Source organism: Dreissena polymorpha, chromosome 5 (genome assembly GCF_020536995.1).
Source record: "Dreissena polymorpha isolate Duluth1 chromosome 5, UMN_Dpol_1.0, whole genome shotgun sequence".
In the NCBI taxonomy this organism is placed as follows: Eukaryota; Metazoa; Mollusca; class Bivalvia; order Myida; family Dreissenidae; genus Dreissena; species Dreissena polymorpha.
The window spans coordinates 41,396,199-41,422,916 of NC_068359.1; the positions used below are offsets into that span (position 1 = coordinate 41,396,199).

Here is a 26,718-nt window from a genome sequence, read left to right on the forward strand (position 1 = left end):
AGTCAGCATTTACGTCGACTACCTTTTAAAAAGATATTTTTTGTTATATTTTGTTGTTTTTTATATTCGGTTTTAGCGAATATAAAGCCTTTTTGTTGTTGTCTATAATATACCTGTAGTAATTGGTGAGAAACGTAAATTTCAAACTTTATTTCAAAGTCTAGCGATTATATAGCATGTTTGTTGTTGTCTACAGTATACATGTAGTAATTGGTGAACTCATGCTCAACGTTTTATTAATTGAGAACTGTGAATGTAAACAAACTTAACCTTCTACTATTGCATTGTTAGCACCCGTGAATACAAAAGATCGCCGCTATCTGTTGAGAACAAAAGAATGTTTAGCGGGCATATTAAATTTAACCCCGATGAAGCAGCATGCACTATAAACGAGGTTACACAACATCCCACTATACTTGTTTATCATCATCCTAAGATGGCAGATGCAGCGGTTATCGTTCTTAGCGTAGTTAAGAGCAGACCGATTTTCAACGCGCAGTATTAACCTTAGTTGTCCGCAAGCGAACAACTAAAAAATTACGTTTGACATTATATTGTTACTATGCTCTTTTCCTGTATATTCATCCTCTTAACACATTAACAGATTCTATTATAAATGCACACAGTTCACACAAGAATGACGCTTTTTCTTGAAGTTTAATGTGTTTTCTTATAAATTAAAGTCAGTAGATGCATAGATAATAATTTTTTGAAGTTACAGGCAGATTTTAGAATGGTACCCTAGCAACCTAAATTTTGATAGGAAAACATCTGAATTTTTAAGCAATTTTGATATACTTTATTAGAAGCTTTCCTTACCTGGCAAACACACAACCGTTCATTATTTGAAATTAAGATTGTGCAATAGCATTTATTTTTAACTTCTCATCCGAAAAAATTGTTTGAATTTCTAAATATATCACACAATGGTCGGTCCTTTTCACAAAGTATTTCCCTGTACTAGTCATTTACCCATGTCTTTTCGTTATGAACATGACCACAGTGGGGCGAGGCAGTCTTCTTTAAATGGCAATATTGAAAACTCAAAAAACATAAATATCCGCAAACCACTGGCTGATTAAAAAACGGTAAAGTAGAGATGTTTATTGGCGGAAATTTTGATTAACTTCCCTCAAACTATTTTATCGAATTAAAATACATAGGGTCTAGGCTAGCCGATTATCTAATGACATATTCCATGGATAATTTGAAACTAAATTTAAAATTAGGGCTGTTACTGTAAATCATTACACAAAGTCGTCAGCAGTGAACGTTAATCATGCTAGAACATTCTTTCGAGCAATCGAGGGCTGTCTTGCCACTTTTGTTTCAGTTCATTTGGAAAATAGCATATATTTTTTAGCTTGTATTAGCTTGTCGTTTGTCTTTTAGACTTATAACTTTGAAGTACGGTGGAAATTTCAAAAATCACATCTCGCTAAATTTAATTGTGAAATAACAAGTCTTCCGATGTACAATCCTGTAATACATTTATTTTATATAACATTGATTTCAACAAAAATCAACTCACGATGAGCACTATAATAAACAAGACTATTGCCAAGCAATATAAGTCCCCTACCGGTGAAACTACACCATTTTCAGATTTATTTAATAATATTTATTTTTGCCATAGCAATAAAAAATAAAATGACGTACATAATGTCCATATTGCCATCTGTCTATGTTTCAAGTTTCATGAAAAAATATGAAGAACTTTTAAAGTTATCGCTGAATCCAGAAAAGTGTGACAGACTGACTGACAGACTGACAGACAGGCAGACAGACTTACAGACAGAGCGCAAACCATACGTCCCCTCCGGTTTCACCGGTAGGGGACAAAAATATGAACATCATATCATACAAAGAATCACGTCATTATAACGTTGTGGTTTACACACACTCAGCGTCAAGGCCCGATCAATCAACGTCACATTTAACAGGATTTCACATATTTAGAAATATACACAAAACAAGCTTTATTTTTAAACACAACTTTGCGTCAATTAATAAAACGTCTATTTAATAAAAAAAATTATAGTATCATTAGTTTTGCAAAAATATGAAGCTACAATAAAAAAGTAGTTGTTTTGTTGACGTGGATACGTTTACTAAATACATTTGTTTTAATAGATTCTGAATTAATTTAGTTTTTGTTAATATGAAGTAAAAATGATATAGTATGATTTCAAGAAATGGAAAGCATATATAACTGTGAATATGTATATTGCATAAACCATCAATAAGTGGACTTTCACAACAAAAATATATAGTCAGACTACCCAGTACAAGACGAACAAACATGTAATGAATTATGTTGCATATCGCATAATAAATGTCAAAAAAAGAAGATAAAATTACATATACATATAAAAAAGATTGCAAACAAAACATTATTATCACAGAATCATGTGTTTCCGAGTCCATGCAGGACAAAAAAGTGAAGAATTTGTCCCAGAACGTTCAGAATCCACGAAGTCGTATTCCACCAAACAAAATTCAATTCAGCAAGAACATAAAATCGTGTATACTCAATCAGTTGTTTTAAAAATGAATCTGCGATGGCAATCAACGCTGGAAAAGTTCGCACTCTCGGTACCCAACATTGATGCACACTCTTAGCTGAAAAACAAAACGTCACTCATGAAAACGAAAGTTTTGATTGGGTACAATTCAACACAAATACTGTTGCATTTTTTATGGCGCACTTATACATTTAGGCGTGTGTTTATTTTTGTGAGAAGATGACCAAAAAATTATGACGAACGTCATTTAATGTAATAACATCGGTTAAAGTGTGCGTGCGTTTATATAAAACACATTGCTTACATCTAAATTTTTAAATATATGTATTTTTTTCTTCAAACTTCATTCAATCATCGTTCGAATTTTATTGTCACGTATGTTCGTCTTAATTGTTCATTTTCAAAATTTACTGCTGTTGATGATGATTTATAATATGTTGACAATACTCTTAAATTCGTGAAGAAAAGCATGTACATGTTAACGTAATATGAAAAGTGATGAGACGGTGATGGCGGGGTATATGACATGTGTTGATGATTACAATGGTGATGACGAAGACGGACATGTTACATGAAATGTTCAATCGCCGATACCGATGCATGTGCGTTTTGTCACCATAACAGAGAGATAGGTGTCCTCCGGGCACTCCGGTTGTCCCACCACAGCATAAGACCACACCAAAATTAAATAACTTATATTAAACACTACTTAGTCGGAAATTGCAGCTATATTTCAAAAATGTCTCCCACCTTTAGTGAGTCTGTAAAGCACATTATATAAGAGTGCTGGGACACAACATTTTAAGTTAGATTCCTGGGTGGAACAAACACGGATATTTCTAAATTTCAGTTATTAATACGACTGAATTGTTAGCTCGCAAAAGTGGTCGTTATTATATTATGTTCTTAAAAATAAAGTACATAAGATTGAGAATTTAAGATGCCGCATAAACTGAAACACCATGTCCTATTTCCCGAATTCAACTACCCTAAGCTGCGTGTAAGTATTAATAAAACTTTAGAACATCATTTGTAAAAGAAAGCGATCGGACCCAAATAGTGCATATTGCTCACCTAAGCAATAATACAGACTTACCTAGTTTTCATGTACAGAACTGCTCAAATGTGCAAACATGTGTATAAATGTGAGAAAATAATGAGTAGTTCATACTCAACTTTTAGTGGAACGAATCAAATGTTTCCATGGCACCTACACATAACAGAAATATATAATAAAAAACTCACATACACATTTTAATTCAAGACGCGTTTTTTTCTATTGTAAATGAAGATGAAAATTTGAGAGCAAAATGGTGTCATGTTCACACATTGTATGCCCCCTCCCCCCGCCATGATAAACGCGGAAAAGCATATAGTGTTATCCGTGTGCGTGTGTGTGTGTATGTGGGGCATTACGTGTCCGGGTCATAACTTCTTTGTACATGATGGCATTTCAAAATAAATAAAAACTAATTGATCACAGTGAACACTTGGGAGTTTGTGCATATATATATATAACTTGTCCGTGCATAATGTTTTTACAGCCATGTCGGTCGCTTCAAGATCAATATCACAGTGGACGCTTGAAGTTGTTTGCATATCCCTTATACATTGTATGTTTATTGTGAAAGTACATTTTCGTTTCCGTCCATAATGTTGCTGTGTATGATGTGATTACAAATTCCAGACTACGTGTTGCGTGAAACAACCATTTTGTCCCTTCAAGGTCAAGGTCACAGTGATTACGTGAACTTTTCGGATGACATGAAGCTCGTGTAAAAGGTTAACTTCCACAAAGCACCGATGACTTGAGAAACCTTATAAGTATATTGGACACATACTTTTTTATATTTCAGGAGTTCTCATTTGTATCAATAGGTCTCTTTGATACAATGATTCGGATTTTTGTGACTGCAGTGATTTGTGATGAACAGTGTGGCTTTGTGTACATTATTTCACGCCGACATTTTGCTTGCCCCAACAATGGTGCTCGCTTTTAGGTCAATGTCACAATTGTTAATTACGCTTATGCGTATTTAAAGTTGAAAAGAACTGGTACATACATGCTGTGTTTATTTATTTATTTTTAAATTATGTCGGCGACACAACATTCGTGTCTGCGTCCAGTAATATACTGCGGGGCATCATTGACTTTTGCAAACATTTCTAGATGATCAAATAAAAAATGTCATTTAATGAATAAATAAACAATAATATAATATTGTAAATAGTCTAAAGTACTTATAATAGAATGAAAAGAAATGTTGAATATAACAGTCTGCCTGCCATGGGATTCGAGCCCAGGACATCTCGCGGTAAAAGGTAACGATCTACCTCTACAACTCTGAAGCATTTGATTTACAACGTCAATTATTGGGACTGCTATCTTGTTTGATTGAGATCAAATTTGTGTAGCTTAACGCTCGTACTGACAAAGCGTTCGATGTGACGGTCATTTAAAGGCGATATTACACGAACTTAACAACAGTTAAATGAAACAATTTTTTTTTAAAGAAATCATTGTCCTGCAACTATTTCGAATAATCAAAAGGGGTTGTGTAATGCCAAATGCCTCAGTTACTCGTGTCGCATTGTTATTCACGAAATCCCCATGCTAATGTGTCAGCAATTTTAACCAAACAAAATTTCACGATTGTTTTATACCCAAAAATGTGCCTTTCTTTTGTCCCTGTAATTAACACTTTGTACTTTTTACCCATGTCAAGATTGTGTCTGTCCGTTTTAGTTAATTGTGTCATTGCGAACAGTTAAAATGGTATCTACTGATTAAAAAAGATTCAATTTGGTTTGTTAATGATATATTTCAGGTCTCAAAAGTTGTCACTCGAAATTTGAAACAAATGTATTTGCAGTAACAGTTGGTGTAGTATAACCTTAAAACTGTTAGTGTCATACAACCTGACTCTTCAATTTAGAGGTACGATTCATAGTCAAAATGGTGGCAAGAAAGCGTTTCATTTTAAAGAAAGAATAACAATAAATATATGTAAAGTAAGTAAACCAAGTACAGTGTATTTTTTCATCCTGTCTTTGCAGTTTCTGCCATTATGTCCCTACTATATGATATGAAGATTACATGTGCTTAGCCCTACCCATTTCAATAAAAATCCCATAATACCTTGCGTATTTCTTAGCAGTTACTGTCTATGCAATAACAACGGTAAATTGTTACTGCTAATACACATTTTATAACTGCAGAGATATTTGCTAAGTGTTTGGTGTTTTCAGACTATTTTAACCGACCTCATAGTTGTCATTATAATTTTAATGTTATTTTTTTTTAAATATATCATTGCATGTTAATCTCATACACACAATATATTTGTGTACGCGATAAAAGCTTCTTTTTTTGTTACTGCAGATACAATAAATTGTTACTGTACAGACATTTAAGGTATTTTATTAAGTCATTGATGAAATCAGTAATGATGCAGATAAAGTAACTTCGTTGACATTTTGGGTGATTTTTGTTGATAATATTTCCTGTTTGTAATCATTTAATTGGTATTAAACATTGCAAAATAATAAAATTTTAACAATAAAAGTTACTGAAAATACTGGTATCTGTTACAGAAAATACATTCAACAAAATAAATATTCATTTATCGTATTGAATAATCATTTACTTCAATATACAGGTTTTTTTTAAACTTTGCAATCAAAACTATTCTCGCTACATTTGGTTAAATTTCAATGTTTCTAAACTAAAATGTATAAAAGCAGCAACGTGTTCGTTATGTCGTTACTACAAAATCTTCACTGTTAACGTAAAGGCATTTTAAGGAATATTTCTTATGCATCTGGTACACACTCAATGATCAGTAACACTATTTTGACTTATTTAGAAGATATTTTCATTTCAGTGATTTAATTGCTATGTTTATTATAAATATCAAATAAAAATTTGTAAATATATCAGCTGTTAAAAAGTGTTACTGCAAATACATTAACTGTTATTACAGAGAAATATACAAGCTTTTTCATACAATTTAGCGATTTGAAAAATATATAGTGCTCTGAAAATATTAAAAATGGCAATCCAATAAGATCAGTTTATCCTTAGAAAGAAAACGTCAATGTTAGAGATTTTAATAGATTAATATTGCCACGTACGCAAACAAGTTCAGAGCCAGTCAATATTATGTGGACAAGTCATAGATAAGATATTTCGCTTGAGCACTGGGTACCTAATCATTTTGTACCTTTAGTGCCATTTATAACTCCCGATAAAGACTGTGAGACCACTGCTGCAGTAAATAGAACAGTAGAGAGTGAACAGCCCGATACATGTGACACAGATACAAATACGTTGAAGGTAACATTGCCAAATTCAAAGAATGAATGTAATGAAACCGAGAAAACCACTGCTGAAGTAAATAGAAAAGTAAACAGTGAAAAATCTGAAACATGTGACGCAGATATATTGAAGGAAACATTGCCAAATGCAAAGAATGATGGAAAAAAAAAACGAAAAAACAATAGATGAAGTAAATAGAAAAGAATAGAGTGCAAAGCCTGAAACATGTGACACACATATATTGACGGCAACATTGCCAAACACAAAAAATGAACGTAATGAAACCGAAAAAACCACAGCTGAAGTAAATAATAGAACAGTACAGAGTGAGAATCTTGAAACATGTGACACAGATACGTTAAAGGAAACGTTGCAAAATGCAAAGAATGATTGTAACAAAACCAATAAAACCACAGCTAAAGTAAATAAAACAGAAGATAGTGAAAAGCAAGATATATGTTACACAGATGCATCGACTGAAACATGGCCAAATACAAAGAATGAATGTAACAGTACTGTTAACACGAAAGCTTAAACTGAACGTTGTAGTATCAATGAAACAAACGATATAAATAAACTGACAAACCAATTGATAAAGAAAGGAAAACTGGATACAAAAGATAATGTTTCTAATACATAATCGCTTCCTGATGACAATGTAGATAAAACTGAAAAAGAAATTCAGTTTGAAAAGCCAGACATGAAACACTTGTTAAGCAAATATGTGATTATCAACTTTGGAGGCAAACCATATCCTGGAAAAGTGATTAACATACATGACACAGATGTGGAAGTTGTTTGTGAAACAAACGGGTTAAAAGAACGAAAATTCTTTTTACTGGCCAAAAGCAAATAAATACATTGCTTGGTATGATTACGACGAAGCAGTAACAACTATTCCTAAACCTAGACATATTCGAAAAACAAACCGTTTTGAAATTGAAGAGAACTCTTGGAACAAAATGAAGAGGGATAAAGGTTCACTTGGAGAAGCAAGATCTGAATCAAATAAAGTTAATCCCATTGATTTATGTAAACCAGAAGAAACAATGGCAGATAGACATTCATTGGAAGAGAAAAATGAACATATTGACAGCAAAAAAAATAGAGACAGATACATAAATATTGATAAGAAAGAATCATATACACACATGGAAAATATTTATTCTGTCGATGAATTGGATGAAACTAGTGGCAGAATGATTGATGAAAATGCCAATGAAGTAAAGTTTGAATTACCAGATATCAAAGACACCTTGAGTAAATAGGTGATCGTTAACTTAAACGGAAGACCATATCCTGGAAAAGTTATCGAAGTAGATGAAGAAGTGGAGGAAGTCACTTGTATGCACCAAGTTGGAATGAAGAATTCAATCTGCTTCTATCTCTTAAATTAGTTAAGGACATTTCTTGGTATGATTATGATCAAATAGTTACTGTAAAACCTGAGCCAAAGCCGATAGGAAATACAAACCAATTCAAAGTTGGTGAATTCATATGGCATGAATCTCCAAAAAAAACTGTAAACTTGTTTCGAGTTTGAAAGAGGAACGTTGGTGTTAATAAAAAGTGTTGTAATTTACTGTTGTACTTAAGTTACTATCACTTTGCTTATGATGAGTAAAAGACTTGTAACAATTAAGATACTAACTGTTGTAAGTAAGATTGTATCATTTTGGGTAGTATGGTGAAATAAATAGTTTGATTTTTTCTTCTAAAATCATCTTACAAATATCTTATACATTGTTTTGAATTGAAAACTTATTATCATTTAGAATTTTACGAGTAAAACAACTTGTTTGAATATTTGATCAAGATTAAAACTGTTGCAATAAGGTATATTTCATTGCTGTAATTAAGATATCGTCATAGTTATGTTTTCATGAGTAACAATCAAAGTATCAGTAATCAATTAATATCAATTCTTGTTTTAACATTTTTTCTAAATTAACAGAAGTCGTTAAACAAATTCGTTTTGTTTTAACAGAAAATAAGTGGTTTGATTATTAATGTTTTGCTCTAGAATGCTATACAGATCGGCTGAAAATTTGCACTCTAAAAGCAGTCATAAAACTTGAAGTATTTACTTTTAGTCTTTGCAGTAACATATTTTTTTTGGCAGTAACGTTGATAATAGCACATAGCCCTTTGGAATTATTTACTCAACACAAAGTCTAGTATACTGAATATACTGAATATATAATTCTAATTAACATTATACAAAATTTACTTTGAAATAGTTAATCTTGTGACAATTCTTACTATAATGATCAGCATTTCTTTTTGCAGTAACAAAACTGTTCCTTACAGTAACGGAAAATATTGTTAGAATTTTGTATTGTTAAACGAAAGCATTCTAGTAACATATGTTCAATGTTTAAGTTAGACATTTATCAATACTTTGTTTGTATCAAGTATATAGTTCAAATTTTGATTAAATTGATGAAACATTTACAATTTATAAATGTTTTGTCCTTTCAGTAACGGTGAATGGTAATTGCAATAACAGAAAAAAATATTTGAAGTAATGTTAATAATAAAACTTAATCCTTTCAGATTATATGCTGAACAGAACGTATTGAACACTGATTATAAACATACATAAAAAATGCAGAGAAAAAGTTAATCTAGTGACAAATCTAACTGTAATGATCAGAAAGTGTCTTTACAGTAACAGTACTGTTCCTTACAGTAACGGCAAATATTGTTTAGAATTCTGTAGTGTTAAACGAAAGCATTCTAGTCACATTTGTTCAATGTTTTAGTTAAGACATGTATCGATACTATGTTTGTATCTAGTTAATAGTTTCAATTTTTATGTTAAACTGATGAAACATATACGATGTATTTATGTTTTGTCCTTTCAGTAACGGTGAATGGTCTTTGCAATAACAAATCCAGAGTGTGCATGACAGGAAAAATGATCAGTTTATCTTATAAAATACGCCAAATATGTTTTTGAAACATCATGCCTATTGTACATTAGTTATTTACACACTACACCACACGTGAAACATTGAATTTATATCACTTAGTAAATGGAAGCGTCGAATATAATTATTCCTGCATAACCGTGTTTTAGCAAGAGTGATTGGATCTGTTTGTGCATGTGTGTTGAGAAAAAAAGTGAATATTAAAACATGCGTATAACGACGTGTCCTTCATAGTTGATTAAATATAGTTTCAGTTCTTTATATATGTTAAGAAGGATGTCGCAACGTTTACGGACATCTCGAGACGTGTCAACTTAGCGGTGCCAAGGAGGTCGATCTCTGTTGCGCATTGGGGACATCGTCAGAAGAATTATTGTGTGCATGTATGTGTAGAAATCCCTATCAAATACAAACACGCGCTCCTAGTTTGTATTTGTGTTATTTTTTATTAGGAAAGAAATTGTTCAGTTGTTGTTGATAATGATTTGGAGGATTTAACAGTATTTTGAGAATAGAGAAACATAAATTGACTCATGACTATGAGTAATAGCATACTTGTGTCATATTACAAGATGCAGCAGAATTAAAGTTAAACTCTATCCTTGTTGATAAAAAAAACTTGGTTTAAGTTCTGAACTATTTTGAAGTATTTTTCCAAGATGTGCTCAATAAAGTTTGAACTTCCTTTGTGTAAAATGTTTTAGCGAACGGATTCTAATTTTTTGGCATGATACATTCTTTTAATTGAGAAAAGCAGTGATGGCCAAAAAAGTACACTTACAATAACAAAGAACTGCTTGGACGTCTAAAATTTATCACTGCATTATTGTTATTGAACAGAAAACTTGTTGTATTTGAAAAAAATGACAATATGAAACCCAGGGATAACAGATAAAATCGAACGGAGTTGCATACATATGTCTTCATATGTTGCAGTATCAAGTGGAATGATATTTATATCGTATACCAAGTTTCACAGCTTAAACCATTAGTTATTTATTGTCTTCCCATTGGAAGATCCTGCACTTATATTTAAAGTAAACATATTATACTACATGAATAACTTTAAATTTACAACTGCATTTAGTACGTGATCAATATGTATGCAGTATTCGCACATACCGGGTACATACAAACTTACGAAAATGACACATAGGTCAAGACAAACTAGTAAGTGCCTTTTTCTCTTTTTAAGTACCTATTGGCTTACACTTATTGATTTACTTTTGTACCTAAATACAAATCCGTTCAAAATCCTCAACAAGTATGTATATCATGCTTACAAGTGAGTGAAATAATCAAGTCATGACAAAAAATGTCGTACATTTGTAGAATACAAACGTAAAAAAAGAAAATTGCAGAATGATCATGATTGTTGCAAATATTAAACTACGTCTCACATTATATGGTTCTGTTCAAATAATCAGCATTAAACATAAGACAGAAATTGAAATGTGGACTTCAAAATTTTAGGTTAAAAAATAAATCAATTTTGCTGTATTATGAAATGTATACTAGACTCTATGATTGATATGTAAATGCCATCTTAACACAAAATACACCTGTTTAAAGGTTCAGATTAAAATCATCTTTCGTTAAAGAGTTGAGAGCAATTTTTTGTGAAAATTTTTGATAATTTTAGGGCAATAAACATTTCAGCCAAGTTTGATGATAAGCGTTAAATATGGTCCTTTTTTATAATCCGGTAGCCATTTTTACAGCGTTGTGGAAAGCGATAAGATTGGTTATATGCATATTATAAAAATAATGAGTGTGTGCATAGTATATCGGCAAGTTCGATAACGAGCCTTAACGCTTGAGACAGCTTTGAAAAACTGCCCATTTATTATATATTATATACAAAAAGATGCATGTTCTGGGAAAACTATGCTTAAAATATGTAATGCCAAATTATATCGTAAAGTCAGCACAGGCTAAACAGGGACAACGCTTAAAATGTATGGGCAAAAAAGCGTCGTCCAAATTAGCCTGTTAGGACTGCCTAGTTTTTCAAAACTTGCAAGTAATGTCCATTTGATGTATTTTAATACCTTTAATAAATTCGATCAAATCGCTTGAATACGGTTTTCATGGCCACCAAAAGCTGTAAACATGAAGCAATATTCGTGTCTGACACAACTTAGACTTAGAATATCAAAGTGTTTCACAAAATGTAAGTGTGGGCCTCTTTCACATTTCTTTATATTTCCTTGATTGTTTGATTGTTATTTCATTGTATTATTGATAAAAGTTCATGGATTAAAACAGTTTTGAAATTGCTGTATTGCACACAATTTTGAAAATGATATTGTCTTAAATCGCCGACTGGTCTATCAATTAAATTTAACATAATTTATTTTAGGCTTACATTTGCCAAATTTCGTCAACTTATATTTATTCGCTGAAAAAAATGCCGCCATAGGACGGGAACGGTTTCAAAAATTGCTTTATTGAAATCATCTTGTCCGAAGCTAGAGGCTGAATTTTCAAATATTGTCAATCAATTGATTCCACGGGAAATCCGTTTACTAATTATTTATTTTTGTATTTGTTATTAACTGACCGCAATGGGGCGGGACAGTTTTCCTTATATGACAATATTTAAAACTTAAAAGATCTTCATTACCGCATCCTACTGGATGGTTAAAAAACTTTTAAGTAGAAATATTTACCCTAGGACATTTTACGAACTTCTTTCAAATTATTTTATTTCGTTAAAATACATTGTAAGTGTGCGTTTTTTTCTTTTAGTTTAGTTTAAACCTATTTATTTAAGCTCGATTGCATTGAAAGCCCTAAGCTTATATAAACGCTCTCGAGTCCGTTTCCGGGGCCTAGAGCCAGTACTTGGTGTCTTTAGGGGAGATCTAAAGAACGCTACCACGGGGGGGGGGATCGAACCCGTGACCTCCCGGTCGCTAGGCGGATACCATATCCATTACAACACAGCGACCTTTTTTTCTTTTGATGGGTTTATTGAACAATTCAAATGTCTGCTGCTTAACTTTCACAAAAAAACACATATTGGATCCGATCAATAGCTACATATTCCTTGAATGACTTGAACTCAAATTTCAAAGTGTGGCTGTTACTGTAAACCATAACAAATTGTTGTCAATTCTTAACGTCAATCATGCAATACCATTTGTTCTTACTCATCTCTATAGTGCTTTTAATTCAGTTGAGCAATCCAGGATTATCTGGCCTCTCTGGTTGTCATTAATTTGGAAATATCACTTATTTAAAAGCTTGTATAAGGTTGTTTGTTCTTCATTCGTTCGGTACTTTTTATTACAGGGATATTAAAAACCAATATCGCATAATTCAAGTGTGAAAAGAAAAGAAGTCTCCCGGTGTGCAATGCTGCAATCAATTTTATTTCATTTTATTATTTTATTTAACATGGATTTCAACAACAAGTAACTCACGATGAACACGATAATGAAAAAATATGAACATTTAATCATGCAAAGAATCACGTCATTAGATCTATTACGTTGTGGTTTACACACACTCAGCGTCAAGGCCCATTCAATCAACGTCACATTTTTACAGGATTTCCACCGTTGAGAAATATACACAACAAACAAGTTTTATTTTTAAACACAGCTTTGCGTAAATTAATAGAAAAAAAATCTGTTAAATAAATTATAGTAATATTAGTTTTGCAAAAAAATGTAGCTCCAATAAAAAAGGTATCCGTATCGTTGACGCGGTTATATTTAATTAAAAGCTTTGGTAAATTAGATACTGAAAAAAACAAACATATGTATTTGAAGTTATAGAGTAGGAGATATAAGAAATGGATAGCATATATTTGTGAAAATAAAAAGTCTGGCAAATTTGGCAGATGACTATCACAACAATATATACAGTCATACGCCCTAGTAGCTAGTACCAAACGAACAAATAATGTCATTATTTATGATGCATAACGAATAATAAATTATCGAAACGATGATGCAATTTAATATAAATTTATAACATTTTTTTACAAAAAAAAACAAACATTGTTATCACAGATGTGTAAGTGAGTCCATGACGGTCCAACAGGTGAAGAATTCGTCCCAGAACTTTCAGAATCCACGAAGTCTTATTCCACCAAACACAATTTAACTCAGAAAGAGCATGAAATCGTTCATACTCAAACGATTATTTTTAAAATGAATCTGCGATGGCCCACAACGCTGGAAAAGTTCGCATTCTCGATACCCAACATGAATGCACTCTCTTAGCTGAAAAACAAAACGTCACTCATGAAAACGCAAGTTTTTATTGGGTACCATTCAACACAAATATTGTTTGCATTTTTATGGCGCAAAAGTGTCATTTCAATTTTAAGTATACATAATCATGGATTACAGCTAATATATAATTCATATTGAGGAGTTGGGATATATGGATTTTTATATACGATTTTTTTAATGAAGTATGAAACATTGTCAATTTAATAGTTTAAAATTTGCTCGTAATTAATTTGTGTACATTTCGTTCAGAACGTTAATAGAATTCTTCTGATTCTATATGTTTAAAGATACTTAGAGAAAAACAAAAATCAAAAGTATGCATATTAAATATAAAGTTCAACTGCAATTGATTTCATATTAATTAATTACTTAAGTATCAGTCAGTTTCAACGGAACAAAAATTGCGCTCGCAAAAAATGTCCTGCTTTATAAAATTAGAAGTGTGTTTATTTTTTGAAGAAGAGGAACAATAATTAATGACGAACGTCATTGACTGTAATAAAACCGATTAAATGTGCGTAATTAATACATTGTCTACGTGTCAATTTTAAAATATCTGTGTGTGTTTTTTCACAGTTCATTCAATCATTTTGTGCCTTGTATTGCCACTTTTGATCTTAATGTTCAAATGCTCAAAATGTAGTGTTGTTGATGTTGATTTATAATATGTTGATAATTACTTTAAATACGTGCAGAAAAGCATGTAATCGTTATATAAATAATAATGGGATGGTGGGGTATATGACATCTTGATGACGAGGATTGTGATGATGATGATGATGATGATGATGATGATGATGATGATGATGATGATGATGATGATGATGATGATGATGATGGTGATGATGATGATGATGATCATGATCATGATCATGATGATCATGATGATCATGATGATGATGATGATGATGATGATGATGATGATCATGATGATGATGATGATGATGATGATGATGATGATGATGATGATGATGATGATGATGATGATGATGATGATGATGATGATGATCACGATCATGATCATGATCATGATGATGATGATGATCATGATGATCATGATGATGATTATCATCATGATGATGATGTCGATGATGGTGATGATGATGGTGATGATGATGATGATGATGATGTCGATGATGATGATGATGGTGATGATGATGGTGATGATGGTTGTAGTAATAAGGATTATTTGTTGGTGATACACGTGATACAAAATATAGAAATTTACCAGTTTTCGTGCTTGCCGCGCGGCCCACAGGCTTGATGTTCCGGCATACAAGCGGCACGAGTGAAGTCAAACACCTCGCCGACCGCGCACTTGACAGTGCCCGCGTACTTGCCGCCCTTGCAGTGGACATATCGGTCACACCGACCCGACACATCCGGGTAGAGGCCGTCTAACTTGGTCTCGCACTCGGGCATCATTCCTCCGTGATCTCGCGGGATCATGTCCAGGGGAACACATTGGTTAAAGTCTGGATGGAATAACTGCGTCCGTCCGCTCTCGTCTGCTTTGCACGTGTTGTGCTCCACGGTCCGGTCTTTGTAGCAGACGACATAGTATGGACTCCACAGTTTCGCCTCGTGCGGTGCAAGACCGTTGGGTTTCCCCTCACATTTGCCGAACTGGACATTGCAAGGAATACAGTGGGCTGCTACGCAGCCGTTCCTTCTGTAGTCGCCTAAGTGGCAAGCAAAACGCGAATGAGAAATGTAATTTTAATTATTTTTTTAATTTAAAAATTCATATAAATCAATGATACAACAAGAGAACGATCATTTAAGTGTGCAGAAAATACGACATTCACATAACTAAGTTGTCACGTATACTTACAAGCATCTTTAAATTCTCGTCTAGATCCACACTTCACTTTTTCAAAATGTTCACACTGCTTGGTCTCCGCGTTGAAGAGTTCGGGGTACGGACACTCGACCATATGTTGCTCCAGCAACCGAGGAACGTCCTGGTAGCGAACGCTGCAGTTGTAGTACGCCTGACATTCCGTGGGATGGGCGATTATGCCGCCAAACATGTTGCAACGCTCTTCGATAGACAGCGGACCTGGTAATTTGAAATATATATCACGTAAACGGGAAGTATTAACACATATTTGGCACATTGCTATATTAGTGGAAATGAATTTACATGTTTGTTCAAATTTGTTTGTTTTTATTTGTAAATGTTTATTTTGCGAAACGCCACAGTAGACAATTAATGTGTTTATTTTAAAATAAGTTCGGAAACAATAAAACGAAACAACCGGAAATTACTCATGAGCGTCGGGGATGATTGGTAATCCGTCCGTCACCGGCACGCCGCCTTCCATTTTGCAGTCGTCAAATACGCTGCCTTCGGGCACACACACGTTAACGCTCGTGCTGAATTTGGAACGCGCGGGGCACGGGGGCATCTCGACTGGCCGCCCGAACACGCACAGGTAATAGCACTTGCAGTCCGCCTTCGGGATTATTTGGTAGCCGCTCTTGTTGCACTGCGGGTCAGCGATGGGTGCCGCGCTTATAAGTCCCGCAACAATCAGAAGTACAGCGATATACAACATTTTTTATATTTAAATTCGTAAAATCAGTTTTCTCCTTAAAATCGGCAAGATGATAAACTGCTTTTTTCTTATAGTTACTTAATTCCCAGTTTACTATCCCGTCTTGTATGTTTGAGATTGGCAGCTCAATGATCGAGATTGGCAAACGCCGACACAGAAGCCCACCTTTGGGCTGGTCCTTCCTCATTCTGTAAACAAAACCTCCCTATGAAATGACGTAAGCGCATACTTTCAATGGCAAAGGATTTCGTTGTCATTGCGGAGGTTTCATAGATATGTAATAACTCACAGTTAAGACACAATTAATTATATATATATGGTCCTAAAAATAGAATGCATCAATTCATGAAATGCATGTTAATATACGATGTTGAGGAAAATTCGCAATATTGATGCACCACTACACTTACTTCATTGATTGAGGCGGTGTTAAACGCGGGCTTGTGGTTTATTACGGCGTGTCAGTGGTAAATAAGTGGCGGAAATATCGTTGCCATGTTCAATGGTTTGCGTTTATGATTATAGTAACTGCTTTTATTTATCACACAGTTGCTATCGTTATTTTTCCGCCCTCTCGTGTTATTAATTTTTCTAGCTGTGTACATTTTTTTTAAATACGTTAATACAACAATAGCAGCGACAACTTAAAAAAATGTAAGACCAGCTGCTGTTGTAACTTCAGCAGTAACAACATCAACAGTTAACAAACTTCAACTTAATCAGCGGCAATAAATACAACGAGAACTTACAACAGTTATAACGAGAGTGTATGCCAACACCATAACCATGACTACACATTAGTCAAATATACAAAAAACCGTCTTTAAACATACAAGTCTATTACCCAAATTGGCAACATTAATGCGGACTGAAGATTTCGGAGCAGTTTATGTTGCTTCTAGTCAAAATAAAACATATTTTATTAGCATTTGTAACGAGGGAAGATGATATGTTTAGCGTTAACAAGTTGTGATCGTGATGGACATACATTTTTCATATCAAGGCGACGTTTAATTCAGACATTTATATAATATAATTTGAAGAATTTGAGTTGCGGTCTTTCTCTTAAATAAGGTCTTAATTTTTTCTGCTGTTATATTGATATACGCGTATGTTGTTTTTTTGCATGTACAATACAGAAAATTATGTATGACCATTTATTTGGTTATTTTCTGGCATTTTTATGAATGCGTCGTGGCAATCATAACCAACTTTTAGTTTTTCCTTAATTAAATGCAACTTAAGTTCAACCGATCCTTGTACAATACGTAAAATGGGCAGTGGCGACAGGAGAAAAAAAACACAGATAATGCAACGTTAGCGTTTGTGACGGCTGTTATATCCTGAAATGAGTATTTTCTAGACACTTTTTAGGAGAAAATGCAGCAAATAAGATTTGTCTAAATTTACAAATAACGCACTTTTTGGCACTCATAAGCATGTGTTAATCATATAAAGTCAAAGGAAATGTAAACAGTTGAAAAAGCACGCGCTGGTATTTTTACACTTAAGGCAACGTCAATGCTGGTTGCGGCTGTAAAGTTCAGAAATATGTACTATTTAAACACTATTTAAGGGAGATATGCATCAATAAGGTTTGTTAAAATAATTATATAACACACGTTTTTTTTTTGCATTTATATGCACGTTTGGGTCCTAAAACATCAAAGTAGATGCAAAAGAAGCGAGAAAACAAGTACTGGTATTTCAAATTTTGATTGTAAGTGGGTGAATATTTATATACATTTTCGTTCATTGAATCATTAATAACGCGCATGTTTCCTTGTAAATGTTGTAATACGGTAATTTTTCAATTGTTTTTGCAGAGGTTTTAAACTGACTATTAAGTAGCGTAATATTTTATTATGACAATTAAGAAGAGTAATATTGTGTCCCAATTGATTACCGTTAATTTGTATGAAAATTAATTATAACACCATTTAAAATGGCTGTCTGGTTAGCTCAGTGGTTTGGTACATGCGCTTCTCATCTCTGCAACCCGGGTTTAATCCCCAATCCCAATGCATGTGCGTTTGGTAAGTAGTCACCAAAACGGACAGATAAGTTTCCTCCCGGCACTCCGGTTTCACCCCCCCCCCCCACACACACACACACCATAAGACCACACCAAAATTGAATTAGAGCTTTGTCACAGACGTGACGTATACCCCACATGCTGCATTGACACATAATATTTTGCATGTTGTCTTCACAAAACAAGAGAAACTAATTTATGGCGATTTTTAATAATAATTATTATGCCATTATCGTTTATGGCAATTTTGACATTTGAACTCTTGAATTCTTTCGCATAACACGCCGTACAATGAACACAATTAAATGTGCAAAACTATTTCAAAATCTCACAATGAACGACATAGTTATGGCCCGGACAAGCTCATTTATGGCCATTTTTGACCTCTGAACTCCAAGTGTGTCCATGACCTTGGAGATATCGACGTAATTCTTTCGCATGACACACCGTCCAATGATGGTGAACAAATATGCCAAATGATTTTAAAATCTCACAATGAACGACGTAGTTATGGTCCGGACAATCTCATTTATGAACATTTTTGACCTTTGAACTGAAAGTGTCACCTTGACCTTAGAGACATCGACGTAATTCTTTCGCATGACACACCGTCTAATGATGGTGAACAAATGTTCCAAATGATTTTAAAATCTCACAATGAACGACGTAATTATGGCCCGTACAAGGTCATTCATGGCCATTTTTTGACCTTTGAACGTAAAGTGTGACCTTGACCTTGGAGATATCGACATAATTATTTCGCATGACACATCGTCCAATGATGGTGAACAAATATGCAAAACGATTTGTAAATTTCAAAATGACCGACGTAGTTATGGCCCGTACAAGCTCATTTTTGGCCATTTTTGACCTTTGAACTAAAAGTGTAACCTTGACCTTGGATATATCGACGTTATTATTTCGCATGACACACCGTCCAATGATGGTGAACAAATAAGCCAAATGATTTTAAAATCTCAAAATGAACGACGTAGTAATGGCTCGTACAAGCTCATTTATGGCCGTTTTTGACCTTTTAACTAAAAATGTGAACTTGACCTTGGAGATATCGACGTAATTCTTTCGCATGATACACCGCCCAATGATGGTGAACAAATGTGCCAAATGATTTTAAATCTCAAAATGAACGACATAGTTATGGTCCGTACAAGCTCATTTATGGTCATTTTTGACCTTTGAACTAAAAGTGTGACCTTGACCTTGGAGATATTGACATAATGACACACCGTCCAATGATGGTGAACAAATGTGCCGAATATATTAAAATCTCAAAATAAATGACAAAGTCATGGCCCGGACAAGCTCATTTATGGTTAACTCCAAGTGTGACCTTGACCTTGGAGATATCGACGTACTTCTTTCGCATGACACACTGTCCCATGATGGTGAACAAATGTACTAAGTCATTTTAAAATCTAACGATTAATGACATAGTTATGGCCTGGACAAATTTCGGTATAAAACGCACTAAGTGACCCCGTGACCTAGTTTTTGACCCGGCATGACCCATAATCAACCTTGACCTAGACATCATCTAGATACAACTTCTGACCAAGCTTGGTGAAGATCGGATGAAATTTTAAGGACAGACAGACCGACTGAATAGTGCATATTGCTCACTTAAGCAATAATATAGACTTACCTAGTTTTAATATACAAAACTGCTTAAATGTGCAAATATATATTTAAATATGAGAAAATAATGAATAGTTCATAATCAATTCTTAGTGGAACAAATGAAATGTTTCCATGGCACCTAAACATAACAGAAATATAAAAAAACGCACATAAACATTTTAATTCAAGATATGTTTTTCATATTGTAAAAGGAAGATGAAATTTTGAGAGGAAAAGAGTGACATGTTCACACATTTTATGCTCCCCTCCGCCGCCATGATAAACGCGGTCAGGCCTATAGTATTATCTACGGAGGCATAGAGGTGATATTGACTCTTCTTTTTTTTTAAATCACTCCTTTTTTTAAATTGCACTCCTCTTGTTTCTTTCTCGTTACCACGACATACTAACTCGAGGGAATTACTAACTAACTCGTGGGAACGAGTAAGCTATGTCGTTGGAATGAATTACTATGTCGAGGGAACGAGATAGCAAAAAAGAGGAGTGCATATCTAACAAAAAGAAGAGTGCAATGAAAAAAGAGCAGTGCAGTAAATAAAGGAGTGCATTAAACATTTCTCTGCATCTTTTTTTCATTGCGCTCAACTTCATGGGAACGAGTTAGCTATGTCGTGGGAACGAATGACTAAGTCGAGGGAACGAGATGGAAAAAAGGAGTGCAAAACTAATCAAAAATTTTAGTTTTACACTCCTCTTTGTACTTAAGTTTTCACAGTCCTCCTTTTCTCTTTACTTTTAATACCTGAAGTTAGTATGTCGTGGGAAAGAGATAGAAAAAACAGGAATGCAATTTAAAACCATAAGTTGCGCGGCAGAGGCCGACGCGTATCCCCACGCCGCATAGATGTTATATTAAAAGGCAATTTTGAGTGGGCAAGGCCTATGTTGATGGGGCCCCGGGTTGGGTAATGTGAACATGGATGGTCGAGATAGACCGTGTTGTTATAAGGGATGTTCAGTATTTATTTGAAGTCAATTGGTGAATAAATGAAGAAGTTATGTTAAAACAAAAATTTGGGTGGGCGTGGTCTATGTGGGCGGGGCGCCCCAGGGCTGTTAATGGGACCATGCATAGTTGAGATTGACCGTATTGTCATAAGAGAAGTTCAGTTTCAATTAGAAGTGAATCGGTGTAGAAATGAAAATGTTATAGTAAAAGGCAATTTTGGGTGGGCGGGGTTTATGTGGGCGGGGCGCCCCAGGGTTGGTAATGGGGCCATGCATAGTTGAGATTGACCGTTTTCTCATAAGAGATGTTCAGTATCAATTTGAAGTAAATCGTTGTAGAAATGAAGAAGATAATGTCAAATAACCTAAACAAATGAGTGAAAATCTCTGACCCGGCTCCATCCCAACCACCATAACTTTTGACTCAGGGGTCAGATCAAAATTCAAAATAGTGCACTGTCGCACATATGCTCAGAGCTACCATGTGCTTAATTTTGTAGGTTCTAGTGCTAATAGTGTAGGAGGAGATAGTGGCCAGGACGAACGGATGGTTGGACGGACGGCGGAGATAACCACATAATCCCCCGCTCCAATCTGGAGCGTGGGGATAATCAATGAAAAATAAGAATAAAAGTACTGGTGTGACGATGCGTTTGAAGAGGATGGATATAAAAGCATCATTTTAAGTGTATATACATTACCACAAGTGTGTACGTGGGTTAAAAAAATTTGGGTACGAAAAACAATTTGGGTACGAAAATTGTGGGTCGAAAAAATTATGCCAAAACAACAATTTGGGTACGAAAAACAAATTGGGTACGAAAAAATAGGTACCAAAAAAAAGATGGGTAGGAAAAAAATTCGGTACGAATAAAAATTGGGTACTACGAAACAAAATTTGGGTAGGAAAAAAAATAGTTAGGAAAAAAATTGAGTACGGAAAAAAATTGGGTACAAAAAAAAATTGTGTTTGAAAAAAAATTGGGTACGAAAAAATTTGGGTACGAAAAACAAATTAGGAACGAAAAGAAATTGGGTACGAACAAAAATTTGAGTACGAAAAAAAATATTGGGTACGTAAAAAAAATTCGATAAAAAAATTATTGGGTATGAAAATTTTTGGGTACGAAAAAAACTTAAGTGTACGGGGAAATTGGGGAACGAAAAAAATAGGTACGGAAAAAATTGGGTACGAACAATTTTCGGTACGAAATAAAATTGGGGGTACGGGGAAGTAGTACCCGTGGACCTCTCGATAAATTTGAAAGAGGACGGGAACCAAGCTGCCTTTACCTTTATAAATGGCCCTGGGGTGGGTTATGTGGACATGGATGGTCGAGAGACCGTGTTGTCATAAGAGATGTTCAGTATTTATTTGAACTCAATTGGTGAATAAATGAAGAAGTCATGTTAAAACAAAATTTTGGTTGTGCGTGGTCGGCCACTATCTCCTCCTACATTATTAGCACTAGTACCTTGAAACTTGCACACATGGTAGCTATGAGCATATGTGCGACGGTGCACTATTTTGAAATTTTGATATGACCCCTGGGTCAAAAGTTATTATCATGTGCGCCGCGTGTTTTAAGTAAAATGAATGAAAATGTCCTCATTTTAGCCCATTTTACCCCCATAACGTTTGACCCAGGGTCAGATAAAAATTCCAAGTAGTGCACCGTCGCACATATGCTCATAGCTACCATGTGTGTAAGTTTCAAGGTTCTAGTGCTAATAGTGTAGGAGGAGATTGTGGTCAGGACAAACGGACAGAACGCGGAGATCCCAACAATATCCCCATGCTTTAAAAAGCGTGGGGATAAAAAAGAAAAGTCTATGCCAACGTAGTTACCCCTGTGCGTGCGGGTGTTTCGTGTCCGGGTCATAACTTTTGTGTACATGATGGCATTTCATTATCAATAAAAACAAATTTATCACAGTAAACACTTGGGAGATTTTGTATATATATAACTAGTCCGTGCATATTGTTTTTGCAGCATAAGCATTATATTGAACTTTCCGCAATCGGACTGGAAAAAAAAAGTGTTTTGCAGTGCTGTTTGAGACGTTTTACTATAAAATAATGTTCCACCATGCTAGTATTATTTAATAACATTTCCAATAATATCGGGGTTTTATCGAGCATGAAGCAAGTATTACATTGATTTATCTTTAACGTTTTACATAAACACGAAACAAAAAATAATTACACTCTAAAAATGACATAATACATTGTACGTTATATGTATTAATAGCAGATGAGCATGTCCGTCTAAATTAAAATATGTCTCTATCAAATGAAAAAAAAGGTGAACAAACGTATTGCTCCGTATGTAAATATACCCTTACAGGAAAGATCGTCTTAAACAAACACTTCCCCGAGGGAAAGAAACACGTAAGATACTAAAAAGCAAAGTTGTAGAACAAACGTTTAAAAAAAAAGAACTAATACATGTACTTATACTCAATTCATTGGTATGTTTAGCTACACATAAATGGTGAATTAACTATGCAGTAAAAACATTTTAAAGGGGGGTGAGTGAGGAATGAGTCCTTATTTAATTTCTTGACAGCGAAAATTCCTGTGTAAAAACAAAATTCCACATTGACAATCATTTTTAACGTTTCATTAACAGGAATCTTCTCAACAACGTCACTTGAGGAATGTTGTTTGTGCAAGATACAGCGACTATATCGCTAGTAATCACTGCATCGGCTGTGAACAATTGGGAAGGGCAACACGAAGTTTCAACTCCCGGTTATACAACAAATACACGCCCGACACCCGAAGAGCAAACACTGGATGCATTTATGTCAATGTTATAGATAGTAACCTCTACATATTTTCAACAATAAAGTGACTTTATGTAAAAAAAACGGTAACGCAGTCAGTCCATTTAAATGAGTATATATAGACAAACATTATGATTATTTAGCACAAGCTAGCTCTATTTATTTTAAAGGTATGCCCCACTCTCAATGTTATTTTCAATCAAGTATTTGGATTATTGGTGAAACTTTCTCAGAAATCAATGGATCTCACTTTGTAGTTCATGTGACGACTTGGAAGACTTGGAAAACATGGCCGATTAATTATAACCACAAACATATATATATATATTTGTGAATGTTCGATCGTGAAGTTATGTGCACGTCTCTTAATTGGCGGTGGTGGATAAATCTTGCAAATACCACACCTGCTGTTAACAAAACAACTGTTTCACTTTGTGCATTTTTCGCAAATTGGCGTGGCGGGTGGCCATCGGAGGCGTCCTGTGCGCGCTTTGTGCGAGTAGCTCGTAAGAGCTGTGACGTCCATGGGCTTGAGCTTTTGAATGGTGTGGTTAAATTGTGCACGTGTGTGATTTCGAGTAAAGACTTACTGTCTGGTGTGTATTAATAATAGTCCACTAGTTGCATGCCAACACATGTGCACGTTAAATGATACGTATAACGACGTGTCCCACAGAATTGATTAAGTATCGTATCAGTTCTTTATATATATGAAAAGGACGTCGAAACGTTTACGGACATCGCGAGATGTTTCAACTTAGCGGTGCCAATGAGGTCGTTCTATTTCGCGCATTGGGGACATACGATCATCAGAAGAATTATTATGTGCATGTATGTGTAGAAATCCCTGGCAAATAAAAACACGCGCTCCTAGTTTGTATTTGTGTTATTATTTAAAATGAAAGAAATTGTTACGTTCTTGTTGATATTGATGAGGAGGAGTTAATAGTATTTCGAGAATAGAGAAAAATAAATTTACTCATGACTATGAGTAAACAGCATACTTGTGCCATATTATATGATGCAGCAGAATTGAAGTTCAACTCTATCCGTGCTGATTATTAAAACTTCATTTCAGTTCTGAAGTATTTTTCCAAGATGTGCTCTATGAAGTTTGAATTCTCTTTGTACGTAGCGAACGGATTCTATTTTTTTTTGGCATTATACATTTTTTTATTTTAAAAAAGGGCAGTGATGGCCAAAAAGCGCACTAGCAATAACAAAGAACTGACTGGACGTCTGAAATTTATCACTTCCTTATTGAAATTGAATAGATATCTTGTAGTATTTGAAGTAAAATGACAATATGAAACCCATGGATAAGAGATTACATCGAACGGAGTTGCATTTATATGTCATCATATGTTACTATGGAAAGCCTTGACTGTCTTTTACGTATAAAATGAACCTTGTTGTGTCCAAATAGAAATATATTTAGTCACTTTGTCAATCTATTAAGTCAATATGTCATTATATTGGGTGCAAGTGTCAATATAATATGTAAAACCACCCTTATATCGAGTCAGCGAACGAATATGTCATGTCGATGTGACCTTATATCATGTCAATACATGATTACATGAGGTGCATTTGTCAATATATTATGTTAAGCCATCCTTACATTGAGTCAATATGCAATGATATTGGGTGCATTTGTCAATATATTATGTCAAACCATCCTTATTTTAAGTCAATATGTCATTATATTGGGTGCTTTTGTCAATATATTATGTGAAACCATCCTTATATTAAGTCAATCTGTCATTATATTAGGTGCTTTTATCAATATATTATGTGAAACCATCCTTATATTAAATCAATCTGTCATTATATTGGGTGCTTTTGTCAATATATTATGTGAAACCATCCTTATATTAAGTCAATCTGTCATTATATTGGGTGGTTTCGTCATGATATTGAGTGGATCAAATTGACCGTGTAATTGTGCCGGCAACGTATCGATTTTCATGAAATTATGGCGGCAACGTATCGGTGCACAGTGCGATATTACCCAGGTTGTCATTCATTTGGAAAAGCATTTATTCACTAGCGTGCATTAGCTTGTTTGTTTTTCATTCGCTCGGTACTTTTTATTACATGGACATTTAATTATATATATATCGCCCAATTCAATTTTAACAAAACAACAACAAGTCCGGTGTACAATGATGCAACCAATTTTATAATTTCATTGCATTATTTTATATAACATAGATTTCAACAACAAGCAACTCACGACTAACACTATAATGACAAAAATTAACATTTAATCATGCAAAGAATCACGTCATGATTACGATCTGCTTTATACACACTCAGCGTCAAGGCCCGTTCAATCATCGAGACATTTAACAGCATTTCCACCATTGAAAATATACCCAACAAACAGGTTGTTTTTTTTTTAAACACATTTGAGCGTAAACTACAAGAAAAAAGCCTGTTAAATGAGTTATAGAAATATTAGTTTTGCAAAAAAAGTAGCTGAACCGGACGTTGCAAGGAATACAATGGGCGGCTGGGCAGCTGTTCCTTCTGTAGTCGCCTAAGATGCAAGCAAAACGCGAATGAGAAACGTAATATAAAATATATTTTAATGTGAAAATACATAAAATCAATGATAAAACGATAGAACGATCATTTAAGTGTGCAGAAAATATTTAATTCACAGTTGTCAAGTATACTTACAAGCATCTTTAAATTCA

The 26,718-nt window shown here is 34.2% G+C and overlaps 1 protein-coding gene across 3 annotated transcripts; it reads right to left on the reverse strand.

The window, feature by feature from the left end:
• Positions 1-2,541: 2,541 nt before the first annotated feature.
• LOC127832570 (uncharacterized) lies at positions 2,542-26,718 on the reverse strand. Of its 3 annotated transcripts, none has more exons than XM_052358101.1 (3): positions 15,858-16,104; positions 15,252-15,705; positions 2,542-2,622 (listed from the first exon to the last, which is right to left on the reverse strand). In XM_052358101.1, the coding sequence occupies exons 1-3, from the start codon at positions 16,054-16,056 to the stop codon at positions 2,619-2,621; spliced, it is 657 nt and encodes a 218-aa protein (XP_052214061.1). In that variant the 5' UTR covers positions 16,057-16,104; the 3' UTR covers positions 2,542-2,618. The 3 variants fall into 3 exon arrangements, 2 of the variants coding, with proteins under 2 accessions (XP_052214061.1, XP_052214060.1); XM_052358100.1 differs by lacking the exon at positions 2,542-2,622 and adding an exon at positions 13,164-14,011 and having other exon boundaries at positions 15,858-16,101; XR_008026960.1 differs by lacking the exons at positions 2,542-2,622; positions 15,858-16,104 and adding exons at positions 13,167-14,011; positions 26,702-26,718.